Raw genomic sequence first — 20,683 nt, 5'->3', positions numbered from 1 at the left:
AAATCTGTGATGCAAGCGTTTTTTGATTTAAAAGAAAGTTGTATGATCCCACCTGATGTTTAGGCACATTTAACAACATATTGTCTTTCACTGATGATACTTTGATCATCTCGTGGGTCAAAGGATAAAAATGAAAAAAAAAAGGTCAACTGAGAGATGCCGTAGAGCACAAGCTTTCTGTGCTTTATTATATAGTTGTACATAAATTATTGCTTTTTTTAGCATTGTTGAACAAGTCTTATAAATGTTGAACTCAGACTGATAAGGAATGTCCTTTCAGATTTATTTCCTGCTGCAAAATTAACAAGAAAAAATGCATTACAACTGTTTAACAGCCGTATCAGCTCATTTATTAGTAGAAAACATGAGCGTACAGTGTGGTATAAAATATAAAAATATATGCTAATGACAGCTAACATCTAGACATATCACTGACAAAAACAGAAGGTTAAATTTATGTGTGTGTGTGTGTGTGTGTGTGTGTGTGTGTGTGTGTGTGTGTGTGTGTGTGTGTGTGTGTGTGTGTGTGTGTGTGTGTGTGTGTGTTCAGGAGGGAACCCAGATGTTGCCGTGTGTGTCAGGAGCCTGGTTGTACGGTATGTTCCAGATCCAAGGCTGATCTAAAGAGGAACAAAAAGTCAGTGTGATTAAACGATCAAACCTGACTTAACATAAATAAACAGGGCGCTACATCAAACAAATGGTTACATTTCTGTCTACTACTGTCTTCTTAAAGTGAAATAGTAAACACGTTTCATTTATCATGAATATGTCTGAGGTTTCTCAGAGGTAATCTGCATTCGACTTCTCAAAGAAATAAAACAGTGACATTTCAATATCAAATCAGAACAATTTTATATTAAAGCACTGTCCCCTTTCACAGCAGCTTTAGTATCAATTATTCACTGCCAACAGTCAAAACTAAGCCAGTGCTTTTGTCCTACTTTCAGTGCAAAATATGGCATCAGACCTAATATTATCCACATTTACCTGACATGTCCAGATAACTAAGATAAGATAAGATAAGATAAGATACTTTTATTGACTCCCCATTGGGGGAAATTCTGTTGTTACAGCAGCTTACAACAATTGACAGGAATCGTCCATGCACTTACAGTGTTAAATTTGGTAAAAATAAAATTTTAAATAAAAAAAATATATACACTATGTACATTATCTACATATGCATAGATAGGTCATTGCACAGAGAAAATTGCAGCGTAAGTGTAACAACAAGAAAAAAAGACAACTGTACGGCATTATTGCACAGCAATTATTAACATATGGTGTCAGGTGTCTTCACAGCTTACTTATAAACTAGTTTTAAGTGAGTGCTGCTGTTAAACAGTCTGATTGCAGATGGGATGAATTGTCTTGTTTCACTGTATTACAAGCCAAAAATAAGTGAAAATTCCACCACTGTGGTAACAAAAAGTAGTTGTGAAGTTTCTTGAACTAATGATTTATGCCTGCGGGCATGTCCGTCTGGGAGGAGGCCACGGGGAAGGCCAAGGACACGCTGACGAGACTATGTCTCTCAGCTGGTCTGGGAGTGCCTCGGTATCCTCCCAGAAGAGCTGGTGGAAGTGGCCAGGGAGAGGAGTGTCTGGGCTTCCCTGCTGAGGCTGCTGCCTCCGCGAACTGGACCCAGATAAGCGGAAGAAGATGGATGGATGGATGGATGGATGGATGGATGATTTATGCCTATTTCAAGAATCTTGACAAGTAATGTTTTCTGACCCCATTGCAGACAGGTTTTTTTTCTCATTATAAGCAATCTAGGTCTTATTTTTGGCTCGTATTATCCTGAAATAAGACATTTATCTGGACTTGTCAGGTGAGTTTTGTTTATATTTAGTCTACTATGACATTTCACTAGAAATAAGACAAAAAAACTGTTCTGAGTTTTGTGCAGCGTTTGTGTTGTAGAGTTCCCTTACTTGCCACAAGATGTCACTGTATACATACTTTCAAGGAAAGGGATTTTTTTTTTCTGCGCATGTGTCAAGTATACAGATTTAACTGAGGTTTAAGAACATTGAGTTCAGAAATCAGAAATCAGAAAAACATATCAGAATTTTTACTTTTCAGTGAAATAAGTGTAAACGGCATAATGTTGGAATATTTCAAACTAGCTTTTTAAGGATTTATTTTAACTGCAGGTATGAAAGAGTCAAATGCTGAGTAAGAAAACAACTGACTTAGTGAATTACAAGTCATAACAAGCATGCGTATACACACACACACACACACACACACACACACACACACACACAAACACACACACACACACACACACACACACACACACACACACACACACACACACACACACACACACACACACACACACACACACACACACACACACACACACAGATTTCTGTACCTTTAGAAGAGTAGTATGTAGGGGGCAGATCAAATGGCACAGGAAAACCAGAGGAGGAAGAGGAAGAGGAGACCGGAAACGGATTTTTGTGAACAGTGAACGTCTTCATGTTCTGTGAGGAGACAAATGTTACTCTACAGCATCTCTGTATAGATTTGACTGTTTTTGAACACATATAAACTTTATTTCTACACATTTCAAACAATAAGCACATTAAGGGAAGCTCTTACAAAGGCGGAGGGCACGTAGAGGACTCCAAGCTCATATGATCGAACCATCACCTGAGTGTTGTTCTTCTCCAGCGCCCCCCATGCTGCTTTTGACAGGTTGGAACTAAAACACAAGAGCGTTAATGTTTCAGAACAGCTGTGTGGACCATCAATTTTTTTAATTTAAAAGCTGAATTGATAATGTCAGGTGGTTTCAGTTTATCATTTTAGTTTTCAGTCAGTTGGGGGTTGATAAAATTGATTGGGGTGTTTGTATATTAAATTTGGTCATTTGATCATGAGGCCTGGCGTAGCTCTTTATAACTCTTGTTTATTAGCAATCTGCAAAAACTGAACTGCAGTCTGGAGTCTCTGTTCACAGTGGCACACAGACTGACAGCTTTCTCAAATACTAGTAATATTAATAAATAATCTAATACGTATATTCATTCGATTCTACTTAACAAACGGACACTTAAATCATAAATTATGGCACAAAAAATTAGGGCAGTTATGTTTAACCATAGACTGTATCAAATATAGACGTAGTATCCGTGACGTCACCCATCTGTTTCTGAAGCGCTGTTTTGAGGCCAATCGTCGGCGGCAGCCATATTACTGCTGTGGAGCCAGTGTGATGTAAAGAGGCGGAGTTTGAGCCTCCTAGCCAACAGCTACAGTGTTCCTGCAGGCAGCTGTACCTCTCATTGGAAGAATAGTAATCTAAATATCTTCGAAATTGCAGCTTTAGAAAAAAATTCAACCTCCCCCACAGTGAGAGCTGATCGAGAAATGAGCTATCCAGACTACACTCGTCTTTTGTACCAGGCTGTAAACATGTTTATTTCTGCTGTAAAGATCGGCTTTTTCCCATTCATGTGTATGTGACTTCCCGAACTTCCGGAGCCAGCCTCAAGGGGATCCTCGATGAACTGCAGTTTTTAGCACTTCCGCATTGGACTCATATTTTTAGACCGGAGGTTGCCGCTTGTGTTTAACATTTAATGGTGATGCAATGATCTTTCTTTTTATAATCATATGCTATTTTGAGCTTTGTTAAATTGCACATTTTACTTCAAAAGAAAAATCACACCTTGTAACGAGGAACCAGGCAAGCTGAGTGAAGTCTGGTGACACCCTCATGTACGTCTTGATGTGTGGCATGGCATGACTCCTTCCTGTAGTATCCGCCTTCCAACGGCTGCATAAACACAACACAAAAACGGTTAATGGTAAAAAAAACTTGAGGGCATGTGTACCTACAGGTAGAACTGTGTAATCTGTGAATCTTTAAAAAAGCCCCACAATATCTGCCCTGATCTCACATGCAACTGCAAATAAGGTTATTAATAGTGTGAACAGGTTCTGCAGTTTGCCATATTTGTGTTATGAATGAGAAATTAGAGACTAATTGGCATACCCCTGGCACAGAGCTGTAATGACATTATCAGTGTAATATGCTACATTTCCATATGCAAAAGTGAACTTACTGGAAGTAGGAATGGAGCCAGAGTTGTTTCTGAGCTGTTTGGATGCTGTAAGGAAGAGAGCCTCCCGCTGCAACAAATACACAGCAAACAATCACATACCACATCAATCAAACACTCACACTGGGGGGGATTATGAAACAATAACTAAAGAGAGGATGGAAATAAGCTGCTAGGCTCATCATGCTGGGGACAAAATGTTCCTTTGTTCAGTAGAGGTTGTTTTTAACTTCAGAATACATGACATTTAACAAACTACTTCTCAAATCTTACTCACCTGGATACCCCTCTAAACTAGTCCTCACATCTTCAACTGATGGATACAGCTGAAAAACACAAGTGACTCATTTGAGAAGTTATATTAAAGGGAACATAATGATATTAGTAACAGCAGCATGCATGGGCAATTGTGTTTGCATCTTATCATTTGGTATCTTCTTCACAGCATTTAAAATGTTGTATCTCTTAGGCAACAAAAGGCACAAGGTTTGTGTTGGAGGGTCGTACCAGGTGCATGGGGGGGTTTGGGCGAACAGATGACTTCCCCAGCGTAGTCATGGTGCGCTGAAACTCCCCTGCCAACCATTTGGTCTTATCCAGCCCCATCGAGCCGATGCTGGAATACTGACCAATCACAGGCCACCGCTCCTCGTCTGGGACAGGATCTGTGTGGTCATACAGCAGCTGATAAAGATAAGAAGCAGAGGAGAAAAGGATTAATAAGTCAATGACAACTATTTTATTTCACAAATTGAAAATACCCTTCAGACTTAACCTTGTTACATCATTTAAATATTTGTAACCCAGTAACATGGCTGCTGAACAGAGACTTGTTTCTAATGGACAATATGCATGAAGTAAGCAAATACTTCAGAGCATTCCTTTGTCAATAACCTTTTGATAATTGTTAAATGCATATTTTGTTCTTTTAGTTTGATCTCTGACCCCCATGGTTATCCTTTTTTTGTTTTCTAATTCTAACAATTTGGGGGCATAAAATGAAAAAAATCACAGTTTTCCTTGCCTATACATGTATATTTTGGTCATCCTCCAGCCTCATAACCCTGAGAATGTGGAAGCATCAAAGCCTCTGCATTGTTTCAGTGGCCCGCCTTTTGTGAAAAGAACCAAAGAAAAAAATGGTTGCTTGTATCTTCCAGAACAATGTGTCGGCTACAGTTGATGTTAACTTTGTTTGTGCTAACCACTTCACCTCGGACTAGGGATGTAAATTTCAAGTATTTTCCGTGATCGATCTTTGGAAATGATTAATCATCGATTAATCATTTTTAAAAAGGTAAATGTTTTCCATATCAAAAACAATGGAAAATGCGTTTTTTCACCTGAATCAGATTTTCCTTCACGACACAGTGTATATAAAAAGTGAAGTGAAGGCTCAGACTTCAACATGTGGATTTACTGCAACAAGGGAACTGAACAGAAACACATTTTAGACTCACAGTGTCCAGTTTTCTGTCTACTCGTTCTTATTGAGAAAAATAAGTATGTGTAGGAGGTCAAGTGTCAGCCGGGAGCGTAACTGGGTCATAATCAGTCCGGCGGCAGAGAAAAAAAACGCACACGGAGACCTGTCACTCAGCCGGAGACCCCAGTTGAGTGTCTCCCTTCTGTGCGCAACACCTGTAGTCACCTGATTTACATCGAAACATAATGCAACTCCTGTGTGATGTCCCCTTTTCATATGTTTTATAGAAAAAATGGCATTATAGACAGCTTTGACCTTGAAGAGAGCAAGCTTTTACCTTCCTCAGCCTCAGGTGGCCCCAGCGCTCCATGTCAGGACCAACATATCTCCCTGGTGTTGAGCCCACCAAATAAACTCTGATAATAAAAGATATGATTGTAAGATAACAACAATCTAACTGTGATTCATCGTCTCCTGTGCTTTCATGTAGTTTCTCCTATGGGTTTCTCACCTGAACAGTCTGTATCAATGCTGTGTAAAATATACATGTATGGAAAAGTGAGTGTCTCATGTTTACCTGGTTTCTGACAGGTCGTGCTCTTTGATGCGTTGGATCCACTCCTCAAGTTCTGGTGCTCGATATGATGCCAGGTATTCCAGCAAGTCCCTCTTGAAGAAGGTAGGTGACTCACCTGCACTTTCGCTGCTGCCTTTTGGCAACCGTGGGAACAGTGGGCTTACCCACATCCTGGTTTAGAAACAAAGTATCCACTGGCATAAATGGATACTGTGCAACATATACTAAACTACTTTCTTTCTCTCTTTAAATGTGACTGTGTTGAACTTTTCTCAGTTAAAGTTCCCAAGTTCCAAGAGCTTGGACGCTGTGTAAAATGTTTATAAAATATAATTCAATGTTTTCTGAATTGACAGAGAAATCTCTGTTGAAAAGGGACAAGGACCGATAACTGATACTGGATGGCCGTGATCTTCAGGCCCTCAGGTGGCACTGCATTAAAAACTGTCATGACTCTGTAGTGGAAGTAACTGCATGAGCTCAAAGTCACTTCCAAAAACCATTGTCTGTGAACACAGTTGGTCTCAGCATCCACAAATGCATGTTGATAACTGTACTCATCATCATTTTAAACCGAGTCCAAACTCTTGTGAAATTGGGGTTGTACATAATACAACAGACTGGCTCACCCCTGTGTTTTCTGGTACCAGTCTGCTCTGATGAGGTTGGAGGTCAGAATGATGACTCTAAAGCCTTCCTCATACCACAGCAGCATCATCTTCCTACAAGAAGGCACAAGGCATTTTTTAATTCAAAGTTATTAGAAGTCATCCTTCGGACTGCGAATGTATGTTTATTATTTCCTGCTAATATGTTTAATTTTGATTAAGGAATGTTGCTCATCATCTTTGCCCAGAGTGGAAAATAACATCCAAAAGTGGAACAAAGTAACAACAAAGAATATGAACCAGGGAAAGAGATGCTTACGTGTGGTGAGTCCCAAAAGCAATATCCAGCTTAGCCTGTGAGAAAAAACACACACACACACACGCCTCATTTAAAGGGACATCCTGAGTATTCATACTGTCAGTAGAACTGCACCATATATAAACTGTTGCCTTGGTTGGGTAGCGTCTACCTGGCAGAATCGAATATGTGGGAAAGGCTTAGCCTGCTGAACCAGCCGGGCCTTGGCCTCCCTCTTATCTCCATGTACGATCAAAACTGGACAATCCCTGTAAACAAGACCCAAAAAACAAGCCATGCGACAGTGCATGTTTCAGTGGATTGAAACAGGCATTCGTCATTTCCACTAATTTACAACAAGGTTTTATTAATAATTATTTGAGCGATTGATTTTAAATGTAGTTATAAAGACTTTAACAGTTTTATAGTCTTTTTGTGATTTCAATACAGTTTCAGAAGCTTTTTACCCTGAAAATGAAAACTTAAACATGGAAATAGGTGTAATCAATAAGAAATGAGACGGTTAGGTGAGTGATAATGTGAAGTGAAGAGGTGTTTATGCAAATGAGAATGCTGAGGGTGTGGGCAGGCACCCTGACACAAAGCAGGGGTCTTATCTCTGCCTGTAGGAGTCTAATTGACCACCTGTTCACTATACATTGTCCTGCTTATTACTCAGCTACCAACTGGAGCTATAAACAAACTGATTGAAAAAATATTTATGGGTGTACCGACATATTTGGATGTGTTCGTGATAATGTAATAGTAGAAAAAAAGAGGCAGCACTTACCTAAACTCAGATGGGTACTGCTTTACCATCCAGGCAATATCAAAGCAGTAGTTAAACTGTGAGGAAAGAGAGTACGCTGGCATCAGTGAGTCATTCTAGACCTAAAACTAAAATGTGAACCACAGATAGGCTAGCTCCTGATTAGTTACAGTATCGCTTTTCTCTAAGTGCTAAATAAACATGAAGAATGTTCACAGTGACAATGCTAACATGCTTGTGTTTTAGCAGGTAATATGCTCAACATGTTTTTCATCTCGGCTACCGTATGCTATGGTTCATAAGAAAGCTCTTAAAGGGATATTTCATTATTTGAAGTGGGGTTGTATGAGGTTATTATCAGTATGTGTATTACCTACAGGTCAGGTCAGCCCTGTTGTTAAGACACCAGCTGCAGAACAGACATGGCAGCTAGGCTAATGACCACTGCAGATGGGGTCAGGTCTACCACATAATTTAGAGACTGACCAAAACTCTAATGTCGATGTAAACACACACCTTGTATAGATTTTTTTCAGTGTTTTACTTTGCCTTTAGAAAGCCATTTTGCTTGCACTGTTTGCAGATACATACATGTTCGTCGGCCTGCAGTGCGCTGATCAGCTGTACAGGTCTGTGTTGTACGATTCAACTTAACTTTCCCCCCCGGTACACTGATGTACTGAACATTACCCGGCTGACGCAGTAATGGCTGTAGAGTTTGATATTTCAGCTCAGTCTTCCCCTTCAACAGCCAACACAGTGTAATTGTATAAGGTAAACATGTCCTGTAGACCAGGGGTTCCCAAAGTGTGGGTCGGGACCCCCTAGGGGGTTGCCAGACACAAATGGGGGGTTGTGAGATGTCTTCAAGAATGTTTTTTTTTAAGTTATCTAAAAGTAGTACATTTTACCCATTATAGTAAAAAATATCGACAAATTAGTGGCTAACCTTGAAATAAAACCTTAAAAATAGAAAATGTAATGAGTTTTCTGTCTTTCTTTTTGCCAGATGACTCCTAAGTTTAGGGTTAGTGAACAGTTAATTATCAAAAGCATCAGGAGCAGCAGGTTAATTCATAACGGCACAGGAAACACAGACACTTGCTCATATAGGTAGGCTGATTTTCTGCAGACCAGCTAAATAAAGCCACATTAAATCACTTTGAGGGACAGTGGGGGTCCAAAGTCTTTAGCACCTATATTTTGGGGGTAGCAGGCTGAAAAGTTTGGGAACCCCTGCTGTAGACTATTGGTTGGGTCACAATGTAAAACGAATTGACTTCATGAAGCTGAAAGATTTCCAAATAGAGTGTAGACTTACACCAACATTAGTGTCTGGGTCATATCCCTTTAAATTAAATGAATGATAAGGTAGAGTTCACCCAAACTGGATAAAAAATCATGAGGATTAATCCTCTGGAGGACAAAAGTTTCCCTACAAAACATCACAACAGCAGTTCTTAACTGACTCACTACAGCAATCTGACAAAGATGTCAAAAAGAGAAGGCAAATTAACTGCAGTGTGGATGACAATTTCCAGGAACAAATGTTGTTCCCAGTCTGGCCCTGGTCCATGCTATGGTAGCTGATATATTACAGACTGAACCAAAATATTTGGGCTGATAAACCAACTGATGGACCAACATTGCCATCACTAGAACCATGCTGCTGATGGGACAGAAAAAGGATATTGTTACTGACCTGAACAGACTCTTTCAGGGTCCCAAATAATGGAGAGAGGATATCTAGAGGAAAGAAATGAGTAAAGATTAATGTAAAGCTCCGAAGTAGTGGATAAAAGACTGATGATAAGAAGTGGATGGAGTGGAAGGGGACTCACTCCTTATGTAGATATGAAATGCTCATTCTAAGATAACAAAACTAAATATGTTTTATATTCAGTTGATTATACACTCATTTAAACAGACGAATGGATATTATATTCTGGGATTAAATTAGGATTTTATTATCTCAAATGTAGCACAAAGAAGTGTCTGCACAACATGTAACTGAATCAAACCCTCCTCACCTCTGATGTGCAGAGCTCCAGTGTTGTACTTTCTGTCCAGGCCTGTCACTTTGTTAAGGTAAAACCTGAAGGGGTCATTTAAACAAGGAATACTGGATTCAAAGAAGTCTTCTGGCTCATCGATGTAGTAGACCCTACCGTGAGGACTAGGCGGACGCTCGTTCCCCACCTTTGCCTTCTTTTTTTGGGGGCTCGGAGGTGCTTTTTTTGGTGGGTTAGTGAAACTCTTCCCCTTCACATCATCATCATCATCATCACTGTCTGAGAGAGCCCAGCCTGATCCATCAGACACCTCTTTCTTCCTCTTCCCTGCTAAGGATGGAGTGTTTTCATATTTCACTGGATTTGACTGGTTCGTTGCTGCTAACTGTCGGGCTTCAGAGCCAATAACAAGTGAGCTTACAGGGGTGTTATCCGGTTCTGGTTTTAACTCTATAGAGGCGGTTTCTGGTTCCAGTTTGGGACCAGGTGGAGAGCCAGTCTGAATGGAGTTGTAACTGGGAACCGCATGTCGGTTGGACTGAGATGCTGAAGTCCCAGAAGGAGGAAGAGCTTCATCATCATCGTCGCTGCTGGAAACGGCCCACTTACCGTGTTGACTGTCCTGAGACATGCCTGACCACAGATACAGAGAAATCAAATATCAGTCATGCTGCATGTACTGGTAAACTGACAGCAATTTAAAAGAAAAGTCGCGCTTCAAACAACTTCTACACCATACTGACAGCTAGGCATTCAGACAACTTGATACTCAGATCTGATGATGATTAACGCTGTTTATTACCTGGCTTTCTTACTAATCAACCGGCTGTGCAAAATTGCTTGATTGCTTGATTCTGATTGGTCTACACCCCATAACAACAGTAATCATTTAAAATTGCATATTTTGGGGTGCCGATGGCCTAGCGGTTTAAGTGCTCGCCCCGTGAATAGAGGCAATATTCCTTGTTGCAGCAGTCTCTGGTTGGACTCCCAGCCTGGACCATTTGTGTGCTGTGTGTCTTCTCCTGATATCTACTACCCACATGTCCTGTCTCTCTTGTCTCTCAAAAAAACAAAGAAGCATTAAATGTCAAATAAAACCACGAAAATAAAAAAAATGTCTCAATCGTTTTCTGTTTTTCTTTGTTGTCACATAACCCCTGAGGGGATTACAACCGATTACTGACAGCATCACTGCTGCAGACTTAACATGAAGATGACTTGTGTTTCACTTCTACTCTTTAAATTATAGTATGGTGTTTGGTCGTTGTGTTCTTTTGTGTTGTTTTAAAGTCAATTTTTCGTTTGGTCTCTGGAGCTTGTGTGTGCCTATATACAACGTTTAACAACCTTGAGGGACAGTCGGGGTCACCAGTTTATGGTATCATTATTTTGGGGTCAAGTCTGAAAAGTCTGGAAACCCATGGAGAATATTTTAATATTGGATCCTATCCTACAATCCTGGCCTGATAATTGTATCATCCATTATTAAATTATTTATTTATTAAAGACATATAAATTAAATAGCATGCTGTTGTTTTACCATGACCTGAGCTGAAATTTTCAGTTTAATTTTGGCACAAACAGGCTGATAAGAATCGAAGACCATGGAATCCTTTTTAAATAAACCAAATCTTTGAATCAATGTTTTGTGTGAGCTTTTTTTATGAATTTTATTGATAATGCATGGGGATGACAATATCTTCACTGTCAGGGTGAGAAAACACCTGTACTGTAACCACCAGATCACTATTCATTACCTCTTGTAAAGAAATCTGATAAAATAGATAAATTAAACACTAAATGGAAGTTGGTGACTGAAGGTATGTTAGTGCAGTTTAAATCATTCACATTGGCACACCATAAAATGCAGGAAATTGCAACATGCATGCACAACAGCAGCAAGACATGCTTTGATTAAATAGTTGAAAATTAAGAACACAAGTTTACAGCTATAAAAAGAACAGTGCATTTGAGATCTAAGTAAAACAAATTGAAACAGGTAACACGGACTATGCAAGTTGATACATGAATTGTTACTACTATAGTGAATGATAATGTAATTTACGAGCGTGATATTTGGTTTACCAGATCAGATAAATGTGCAGCTGCTCGGGATATTGATGTTATTGATGTTATGGCTCTTTGCAATCCAGCGATGCACAGAGTTGAGATCACACACCTCCATCAAAAGAATCACACTTGCGGTGCCGGAAGTATACGTGTCCGGGTGGAAACATTTTCTTGTTTTCTCTCTTTCAGTTCCACCCTCCACCAGACCGACCAAGAAGGTGATAAGTGTCAACAACAACAACAAAAAAAGTTTTCCAGCAATGTTGAAATGTCCTTTATCTAATGTATGATATTGAAAAACTATTTTATTAGAAGTAAAAAATAAATAAATAAATAAATAATAATACATTTAAAAAAAATCTTTGTTCTCTGTTCTGCTAGGACCAAACATCCAATTTTTATATAATAATAATAATAATAATAATAATATTAATAATAATAATATTAATAATAATAATAATAATAATATTAATAATAATAATATTAATAATAATAATAATAATAATAATAATAATAAATATGTATGTATATTTTTCCTTTTTTTCAAAATACATGTAAAGTTAAAATGTTGGATATCAACACTAAACGTGCAAAGTTTCAAATTGATGGGCAGCATCACATTTTGAGGTTTTCTCCTTTCAGTCTGAATCAAAACACATCAGTGGAAACTGAGATTTATTCTAATGCCAAATAAATAATTATCAGGCACATTTTTATATTTCAGACATAGACTGTATAAAATATGGACATAGTAGGATGATAATGGAAGGTCTTAAATTGTTTGGTTGCTTCATTGTAGATGTTCCTTATTTTATTTAAAAAAAAAAAAAAATTCCTTACTTACTTTTGTGCATTGCCTTTACACTGCTTGGCAGTACCTGCACCCAAATTGACTTGAAGCACTTTGTTACTCTTACTGATCTTGTTTCCTCTTGTCTAGATCTTTGCTTGTGTTGTTCTTGTTCTCGTATGTACGTCGCTTTGGATAAAAGCGTCTGCTAAATGACATTGTAACATTGTATTATCTGTGACGTCACCCATCTGTTTCTAAAGCGCTGTTTTAAGGCCAATCGCGTGTGACGTAAAGAGGCAGGCTTTCAGCCTCGTAGCCAACAGCTACAGTGTTCCCACCTGTCAATCAAGTCAGCTGTGCCTCTCATTGGAAAACTTATAATCTCAATATCTTCGAAATTGCCGCATCAGAAAAAAATTCACCCCCTCACAGTGTGTGCCGATCGAGAAATGTGCTATCCAGACTACACTCGTCTTTTTGAACCAGGCTGTAAACATGTTTATTTCTGCTGTAAAGATCATATTTCTTGAATTGGTGTGTATGTGGTTTCCGGTACTTCCTGAGCCAGCCTCAAGCGGATCCTTGGTGAACTGCAGTTTTTAGCATTTCCGCATTGGACTCATATTTTTAGACCGGAGCCATTTCAGATGGCTTTTATTTTGAAAATCCACCAGAATTCTGACTTTTTTCCCTCAAAATTCTAACAATAAAAAAAAGAAATTTGACCTTCATTTTTTTTTTTCTTCAGTGGCCCTAATCCTCTTCCGTACAAGAGACATGACATGAAATCCAGAGTTTGTAGAGCTGGATCAACCCTCTTCCTCTGTCAGTTCATCCTCCTGTCCACTTGGTGTCAGTATTACTTGAATGTGTTATTGTTCAGTAGTGGTAAAAACAGAAGAAGAAGTCCTCTCCCGTGTCTTCATCACCGTGCTCTCGCCGGGGTTCTTGGGGTGCTCGGCTGTTGTCAGACTGCTGTGCAGTGTGTTCAAAGAGTGAGAAAGCTTCACTACCTGTGTGGAAGAAGGATTTCACATCATGGCTCTAAACTTCACCATCAACTCGAGCAATCCTCCTCTAGGTGAGTAGTCCTCTGCGATCACTGAATACATATTCCTTCAGTGAGTCGTGTGCATGCATTGAACGCATGAGCTAAACGCATCATTACGTCTCTTCCTGACAAATACGACTATGTTAGAGTCTTCTCCTTTGATGCTTGAATAGTTTTCTACATTTATGAAGATACATGGAAATAGAAGAATAGTCATAGTTTGATGGCTGATATCTCAGAACTTGAAACTATTAAATTCAAAGACATTTTTCAGTGTTTTTTTTTTGCAGGTTTAAAGTGACAGTATGACATTGTGTCTTATTGTTTTGATTGATTAACAAATCATTTTAAATTAGTCCCTAATTGATTTGTTTTGAGTTTAAGAAACGTCAGTAACTTGGCCTACTATTTTATTTAACATTTGTGTAATGCTGTGTCCTTATAAGACATGTTGCCCATCCGCCAACAAAGCAAAGGGAATAAGAAGTGGTGTATTATTCAGAGATTCTGCACTGAGAGCAGTATTTGATATAGGGCATTTAGGGCCTCTGCCTTTGCTACAGGAGCATTTTCAACAAAGCAGCACAACTCGACAGAACACCGTCTCAACAAAGCTAACTTTAGCTAGCGTGTCGTCGTGGCACTGCTTCTCTGTAGAACATGTGCAGCTGTCAGAGCCTCACACTGTCAGCTCGGCTTGGTGTTTAGTTTCAGGGTTGTTACAAACCTGATGTGTGATATTGTGACTGTTCAGTAGTGCTTCAACACAGTTTTTCAAGGGTTAGTGTGCCAATGCTTTTTATCAAGGTAATCTAATCGTTTGATTAGCTGTGACAGGAGCTAAATAGCGCCCGCCTGTGTTTGCATTGATACAACAGGCTGATGCAAGCTTCCTGAAATTGTCCTAAATGCTGGTCGTGGAGTTCATAATGTTGTCATGGGTTGATTTCAGTGTGATTTCATCAGTGCCGAAACTGTTCCTTCAATGTTCATTGCATTTGTTATTATAATGCATATTACATTATATTATATAATTATATTTACTATATTGTATTATGTTATATTACATTATGTTTTACTACAACTTACAGTCATATTATATACCCATATTAATGTATTTATTATATTGCTTAATCTGTCAATACTAACCATAATCACACCATGTCAACCTGTCACTACTGAAATGTTTTAATACTGCCTGTAATTACCACTATTTACCAATTGTAACACTTTTATTTATCTAAATTCCATTTCTTGATTGTACTTATGTCTGGGTTTCTGCAACAACTGAATATCCCCCCAGGGAACAATAAAGTAATGTCTTGTTTTGTCTTAATGAAAGATACTTTTGGAAGGAAGTCACAAATAAAGAGCCTGACTGACTCAGCTGATCTGTATTTATATAGCACCTTGCATAAGTTCAAGCATGCAGCCCAAAGAGCTTCACAAAAGAACTGACAGAAAATAACAACAATGGGTAGAATAATACTAGACCTATACTCTGTCTACTTTGTGTTATTTTTATTTTTCATAACTGCTTTGAGTTCTGTAATATTTCTGTTTGTTTCTAAATCTTTCAGAGCATTGCTAAATCTAGCTGTTATTCACGCTAATGTATCATACTTGTTAAACCCAGGCCTGGTAAAAATAATAAAATGTATACTCAACTCAACTCAACTTTATTTATATAGCACCTTTCATACACAAAAACATGCAGCTCAAAGTGCTTCACAAAATAACAGAGACGGAAAACAACAGCAATGGTAAAATTATAAAAGTCATGATTATGAATAAAATACTTCAAAATAAAATAAAATCAATATAGTAAAATTAATAAAATAAGTAATAGTGGAAAGACAAGTTCAAGATAAGGTAGCGTTAACAAGATAAGATGAATGGGGGGGGGGACTATAGGAACTCAAGAGGTGTGGCGGAGAAAATTAAAGAGAGCGCATAGATTTTTATTTTGTAAAATCATCATTAACCTCAAATCTGAAATAATCGATGAAGTGGATTATTCGCCCATCCTTATGTTCAGTTAAACAACAGTTCTGTTACCTGTGTTGGTATAAATCCATGGTATTGTAAGCCTATTTGTGTAAAGCAAACACCTGAGCACAGACATAAAAATAACACTGTAAAGGGCATGCTGTACTTCTTCAAAGAATACACAGCTGTTAAGGTAGTGGGGGATCTTTAAAGTGGCATGTTAAGAAGAGGGTGCAGGTGTTACATCAACGGTCTGGTTCAACTGGTTCTCTGGCAAACACTCCTGAACACATTACCAGTTATCCAGGTTGTGGTTGTTTTGAACTGAAGGACATATTTCTTTTTGAATCTAAAGTAAGACCAACATCCTCTTTGTAGACTCTCTGATTAAGTATATTGAGGTTGTTTAATGCTGTGAAGGCAAGTTTTTCACAGACTCACTACAACAACAATCTTCTCCTCTGTCCTGCAGGAGCGCTTCTGGCAGCCGAGCACGTGAAAGGCAGTGTGCAGGTATCAGTGGAAGAAGGCAAAGACACCCGGCTTCAAGTCTCAGAGTATGTGAACACACTGCAGAACGAGCTTGAACCACCAACTTCATAAAAAGTATTTGAAGTTGCAAGGTTTCCAAACTGTTTTTATGTAGCTAATTTCTGGGTTGTCTCCCTCAGTGCGATCCAGTTCAACGATACCAACTCCATCAGTCGGTACTTGGCTCGGGTGGCTCCTGCTCTGGGTCTCTATGGAGCGAACATGATGGAGCAGACTGAGGTGTGCGACTGTCAATGTTAAGAAATTCCCCTTTTACCGATTGGTGTTATTTCTCCTTAATTGAAATGCTGTCTGGTATCTACAGGTCGACCACTGGTTGGAGTTCAGTGCTCGCCGCCTGTGTGGTCAGCCTGGTTTGGCTGTAGCACTAGCTGAGCTGGATAAGGCCCTTTCTCTGCGGACCTTCCTGGTTGGACACGCCGTCACCCTTGCTGACCTCTCTGTCTGGGCTGCCCTCAAAGGTCAGTGCTGTCAGAGTGTAAGAATATGTTACAATTGTTATGATTAAGCTATCAGTGTCAGTATCAGCATCACCTGTAGTTATGATCATAAGAAACTGCAACAGTAGCTGAGAGTATAACGTTAATCAAAGCTGCTTTTCCTCCAGTAACTGGTGCTGGAATCAGGGAGGAAAAGCATGTTGTTGTCTAATTTCTACACTCTGGGTTTCTAACATTATGTTGTAGTTTTTTTTGTAATGTCTGCAGTTTAACAGGTTGTGGTTGTTTATCTGCAGGTCATGGTGAATGGCCAGCCCAGGGAAAATCCTTCTCCCATGTCACACGCTGGTTTTCTTTCCTGAGCTCTCAGGTCCCCTTCACTGCTGTGGGAAAAAAGTACGCCAAGAAGAACCCTCCAATGAGCAAATCTAATGTAAGTGAAATTTTAAACATTGACAGATTAATAAGAGCTTGTGATATATGGAGAGAAAAAGCGTATAGTAGGGACGTCAGTATTAACTGGTTTCACTATTAACCATGCTTAAAAATGTCTCTGTTAATCTAATCGTCAAGGCTCCAATACACCAAGTTTTTCTATGGAAAAGGGACTGGCGCCGGTTTGACACAACTTGAAGATGAAAAAAAAAATTCTGGGGAAGGACCCTAAAAAATGATTGTTAAATTTAATAAACGCATAATAATCGGGATAACAGTGATTATTTCTCTGACTATAATTGTACCACCTAATTCAATCATCGGTTCATTCCTAGTGTAAAGCCATGCTCAGTAATCAAAGAATAAATACCGCATTGATGCTTGATCTTTTTCTTGATTACACATCCAAAATAAGTGGGGTTGTCCTATATTCAGGCTTTAGTAACTACATGCCAATATTCATTGTAACATTAGACGACCCCCTTTATATGTAAAGCAGTGTTCCCCACACGACTGAGTCCAGCCAGCACTCACAACTCCAGCAACAGGGGGATGAAAGATGGGGAGACACAGTGATCGTCTGTGATGCAGTGGTTTAAAAAAACACAAGTTGATCAACAACTGAGGCAGAGCTATGATGCTGATTTGAAGATAGTGGTAATGAATGCAGCAGATACATTAAACAATCATCAAGAAGCCCCAAAAAAGTTTGAAGATGACAAGTCCAAAAAATTCTTCTTTAAATTAGCATTTTAGTATGTTTCATAAGAACAGATTGAAGCGGGGAGCTTATAATCAGAGTTACTTTTCACAGTAGTTACTTTTGGAAGTTTTTGAATCTGCAGCTGTTTCCTGTTGTGTCCTGACTGTTTGTTCCCTTGATTTAAAGTCGGATGAGAAGAAGCAGGATGTCGGCAAATTTGTGGAATTGCCAGGAGCTGAGATGGGCAAGGTAGTGGTTCGATTCCCTCCTGAGGCCAGTGGGTAAGGGTTCATCCAAGTTTAGAAAACATCATACATGGTTATGAGATTCTTCAGTGTCTATGAAGAGTTATGCAGCCAACTTACAAGGGACGATTTGATGTGTCATATCTTGAACAGATACCTGCACATCGGCCACGCCAAGGCCGCTCTGCTCAACCAGCACTACCAGGTCTCATTCAAAGGCAAGCTCATCATGCGCTTTGACGACACCAACCCAGAGAAGGAAAAGGAGGACTTTGAGAAGGTAAAACATTCAGATGTCAGAGCACATGAGAAATAATTCATCTTTAGGATGGAGAAGTCATTTTATCCAACCCCATGTAAGACATCTGGTCATATAAATAATAAAAGTATTTTGTGACCAGGTGATCCTGGAAGATGTCTCCATGCTCCAAATCCATCCAGACCAGTTCACTTACACCAGCGACCATTTCCCCATCATTATGGGATTTGCGGAGCAGCTGCTTTCTGAGGGCAAATCCTACATCGATAACACTCCTCCTGAGCAGATGAAGCTGGAGAGGGAGCAGCGTGCTGACTCCAAATGCAGAAATAACAGTAAGCTCGAGGAAACACAACATGACGACCAGACATAGTGATTATTGGAGCTATACCATGAAGCTCTCTCTCTCTCTCTCTCTCTCTCTCTCTCTCTCTCTCTCTCTCTCTCTCTCTCTCTCTCTCTCTCTCTCTCTCTCTCTCTCTCTCTCTCTCTCTCTCTCTCTCTCTCTCTCTCTCTCACACATCTGCAGCTGTGGAGCAGAACATGAAGATGTGGTCAGAGATGAAAGCTGGTACAGAGTTTGGTCAGACCTGCTGCATGAGAGCCAAGATCGACATGAACTCAAACAACGGCTGCATGAGAGACCCCACCCTGTACCGCTGCAAGAACACCCCCCACCCTCGCACCGGAACTACCTACAGGTACTTGAGTCTGATCTGTTTTTTTTTTATGTGCAAACTAGATTTTTTTATTCTAAATTGTAAAACAAAAAGAACAAAACTGTTGCTTTAACACTTGTCTCTTCTTCCTCCCAGAGTCTACCCAACATATGACTTCGCCTGTCCCATCGTGGACAGTTTGGAGGGAGTTACTCATGCTCTGAGGACCACTGAGTACCACGATCGTGATGAGCAGTTCTACTGGTTCATTGAAGCCCTGCGCCTCAGGAAGCCTTACATCTGGGAGTACGCCCGACTCAACCTCAACAACACTGTGCTGTCCAAGAGGAAGCTCACCTGGTTTGTCGACCAGGGCTACGTCGATGGATGGTGTGTTTAGTTTGATGTATCTGTTGATTGATGTTTAATAGTATAAATATCTAGAGTATAGAGGTCCACTGTTTTTTGGTAGTCTCATTCAGCCACCTTTATCCGTATTTTGTTTCTTTAACCTGTGATCTCTTTTGACTTTTCTCTTGTTGTTTTCCAGGGATGATCCTCGCTTCCCTACCGTCAGAGGAGTCCTGAGGAGAGGAATGACAGTCGAGGGGCTGAAACAGTTCATTGCAGCCCAGGTACATCTGTCATAGCTAGAGAGGGGACTCGTCAGGATGTGTTTTTAAAAGTAAAGATAAGAATTGATGATTAATTTTATTTAATCGGGATATTTTTTATACCTCTTTCACAAATTCACTCCTGGCATTTTCTAGAAATGTGAATGAGCTCTGCCTCCTAATTTTTCCAAAGTTGCTGGTTCACACATTTCCCTCACAACGTCAAGTTTTCCCTGTCGGATGAGGAGGGTGTCAGGGGGTGGGGAATGAATCTCGGGATGTAGGACACAACATCTAAAGCATGCTGCTAAAGCCACATTGTAATGTTTACAACATGACGGCGGACGAAGCCACAGAGACCTATGCTATGATGACAGCTTTTGCTCAGATGTTTTAATCATCCTGTCCCATGTCACTCTAACAACTTCCCGCCGTTTGCATCATGCAAACATTAACTGAAATGTCCCGTTGTGCTTGTACAATCGGCCAAGTTTGACTCGGTTGCTGGCAGGGAAAATTTGTCTGTTTGCATTCACACATGCAGCTCACTCCTCAAGTTTTCAGGAGTTTTGTGCATGTGTGAAAACAGCTTCAGGGACACTCTAACAAAACAGAGCATTTTACGTTTTGATAATTTGGCACAAAGGGCTACAGTCTGAGCCCAGAATGACACCTTTGTCAGAATGAAGGAACTCTAGCTCCCCTGTGAAATCCATGACATGCAAAAAGCTTTTTGTCTCTTCTGACTATGTGTGTTTCTTTTTCTGGCGACTTCCAGGGTGGATCAAGATCAGTGGTGAACATGGAGTGGGACAAGATCTGGGCCTTCAATAAGAAGGTAGATATTTCCCTTTTGTCATGTTGATATATTTCTTTATTGTAGAAATAACCAAGCTGTGTCTGACATTGAGTTATTCCATTGTAACAACAAGATGAATGAATGGTTGACGATGCTCTAACCCCACCTTAAATCAGAGACATTCAAAAAGGTTGCAGTGCTCCAACTTTTAAAGGGATAGATTGCTTTTTTTTTAAGTGGGGTTGTTTGAGGTACAGTCACGGAAACTGGCTATACACTGCTACAGAAACACTTCT

General features: G+C 39.6%; 2 protein-coding genes across 2 annotated transcripts in view; one reads left to right on the top strand and one right to left on the bottom strand.

Moving 5' to 3' along the window:
• Window positions 1-322: 322 nt before the first annotated feature.
• On the bottom strand, window positions 323-12,005 carry tdp1 (tyrosyl-DNA phosphodiesterase 1). Its single transcript, XM_034680741.1, has 16 exons — window positions 11,864-12,005; window positions 9,794-10,408; window positions 9,466-9,509; window positions 7,785-7,840; window positions 7,167-7,263; window positions 7,016-7,050; window positions 6,718-6,810; window positions 6,089-6,259; window positions 5,849-5,927; window positions 4,593-4,769; window positions 4,363-4,411; window positions 4,089-4,155; window positions 3,692-3,799; window positions 2,620-2,722; window positions 2,390-2,501; window positions 323-620 (listed from the first exon to the last, which is right to left on the bottom strand). Exons 2-16 carry the CDS (start codon window positions 10,404-10,406, stop codon window positions 547-549), a joined length of 1,878 nt encoding a protein of 625 aa, XP_034536632.1. The 5' UTR covers window positions 10,407-10,408; window positions 11,864-12,005; the 3' UTR covers window positions 323-546.
• A 1,521-nt stretch (window positions 12,006-13,526) lies between these two features.
• eprs1 (glutamyl-prolyl-tRNA synthetase 1) overlaps window positions 13,527-20,683 on the top strand; it is a 30,757-nt gene continuing 23,600 nt past the window's right edge. The window contains 12 exon segments of the mRNA XM_034679640.1: window positions 13,527-13,722; window positions 16,154-16,238; window positions 16,353-16,452; window positions 16,538-16,694; window positions 16,970-17,106; window positions 17,998-18,092; window positions 18,210-18,336; window positions 18,458-18,650; window positions 18,845-19,016; window positions 19,131-19,364; window positions 19,525-19,609; window positions 20,367-20,426. Coding sequence (XP_034535531.1) covers window positions 13,680-13,722; window positions 16,154-16,238; window positions 16,353-16,452; window positions 16,538-16,694; window positions 16,970-17,106; window positions 17,998-18,092; window positions 18,210-18,336; window positions 18,458-18,650; window positions 18,845-19,016; window positions 19,131-19,364; window positions 19,525-19,609; window positions 20,367-20,426 — 1,488 coding nt within the window. The 5' untranslated portion in view covers window positions 13,527-13,679.

This window comes from Notolabrus celidotus, chromosome 3 (assembly GCF_009762535.1).
Source record: "Notolabrus celidotus isolate fNotCel1 chromosome 3, fNotCel1.pri, whole genome shotgun sequence".
Lineage (NCBI taxonomy): Eukaryota > Metazoa > Chordata > Actinopteri > Labriformes > Labridae > Notolabrus > Notolabrus celidotus.
This window is presented reverse-complemented; position numbering and strand designations above follow the sequence as displayed.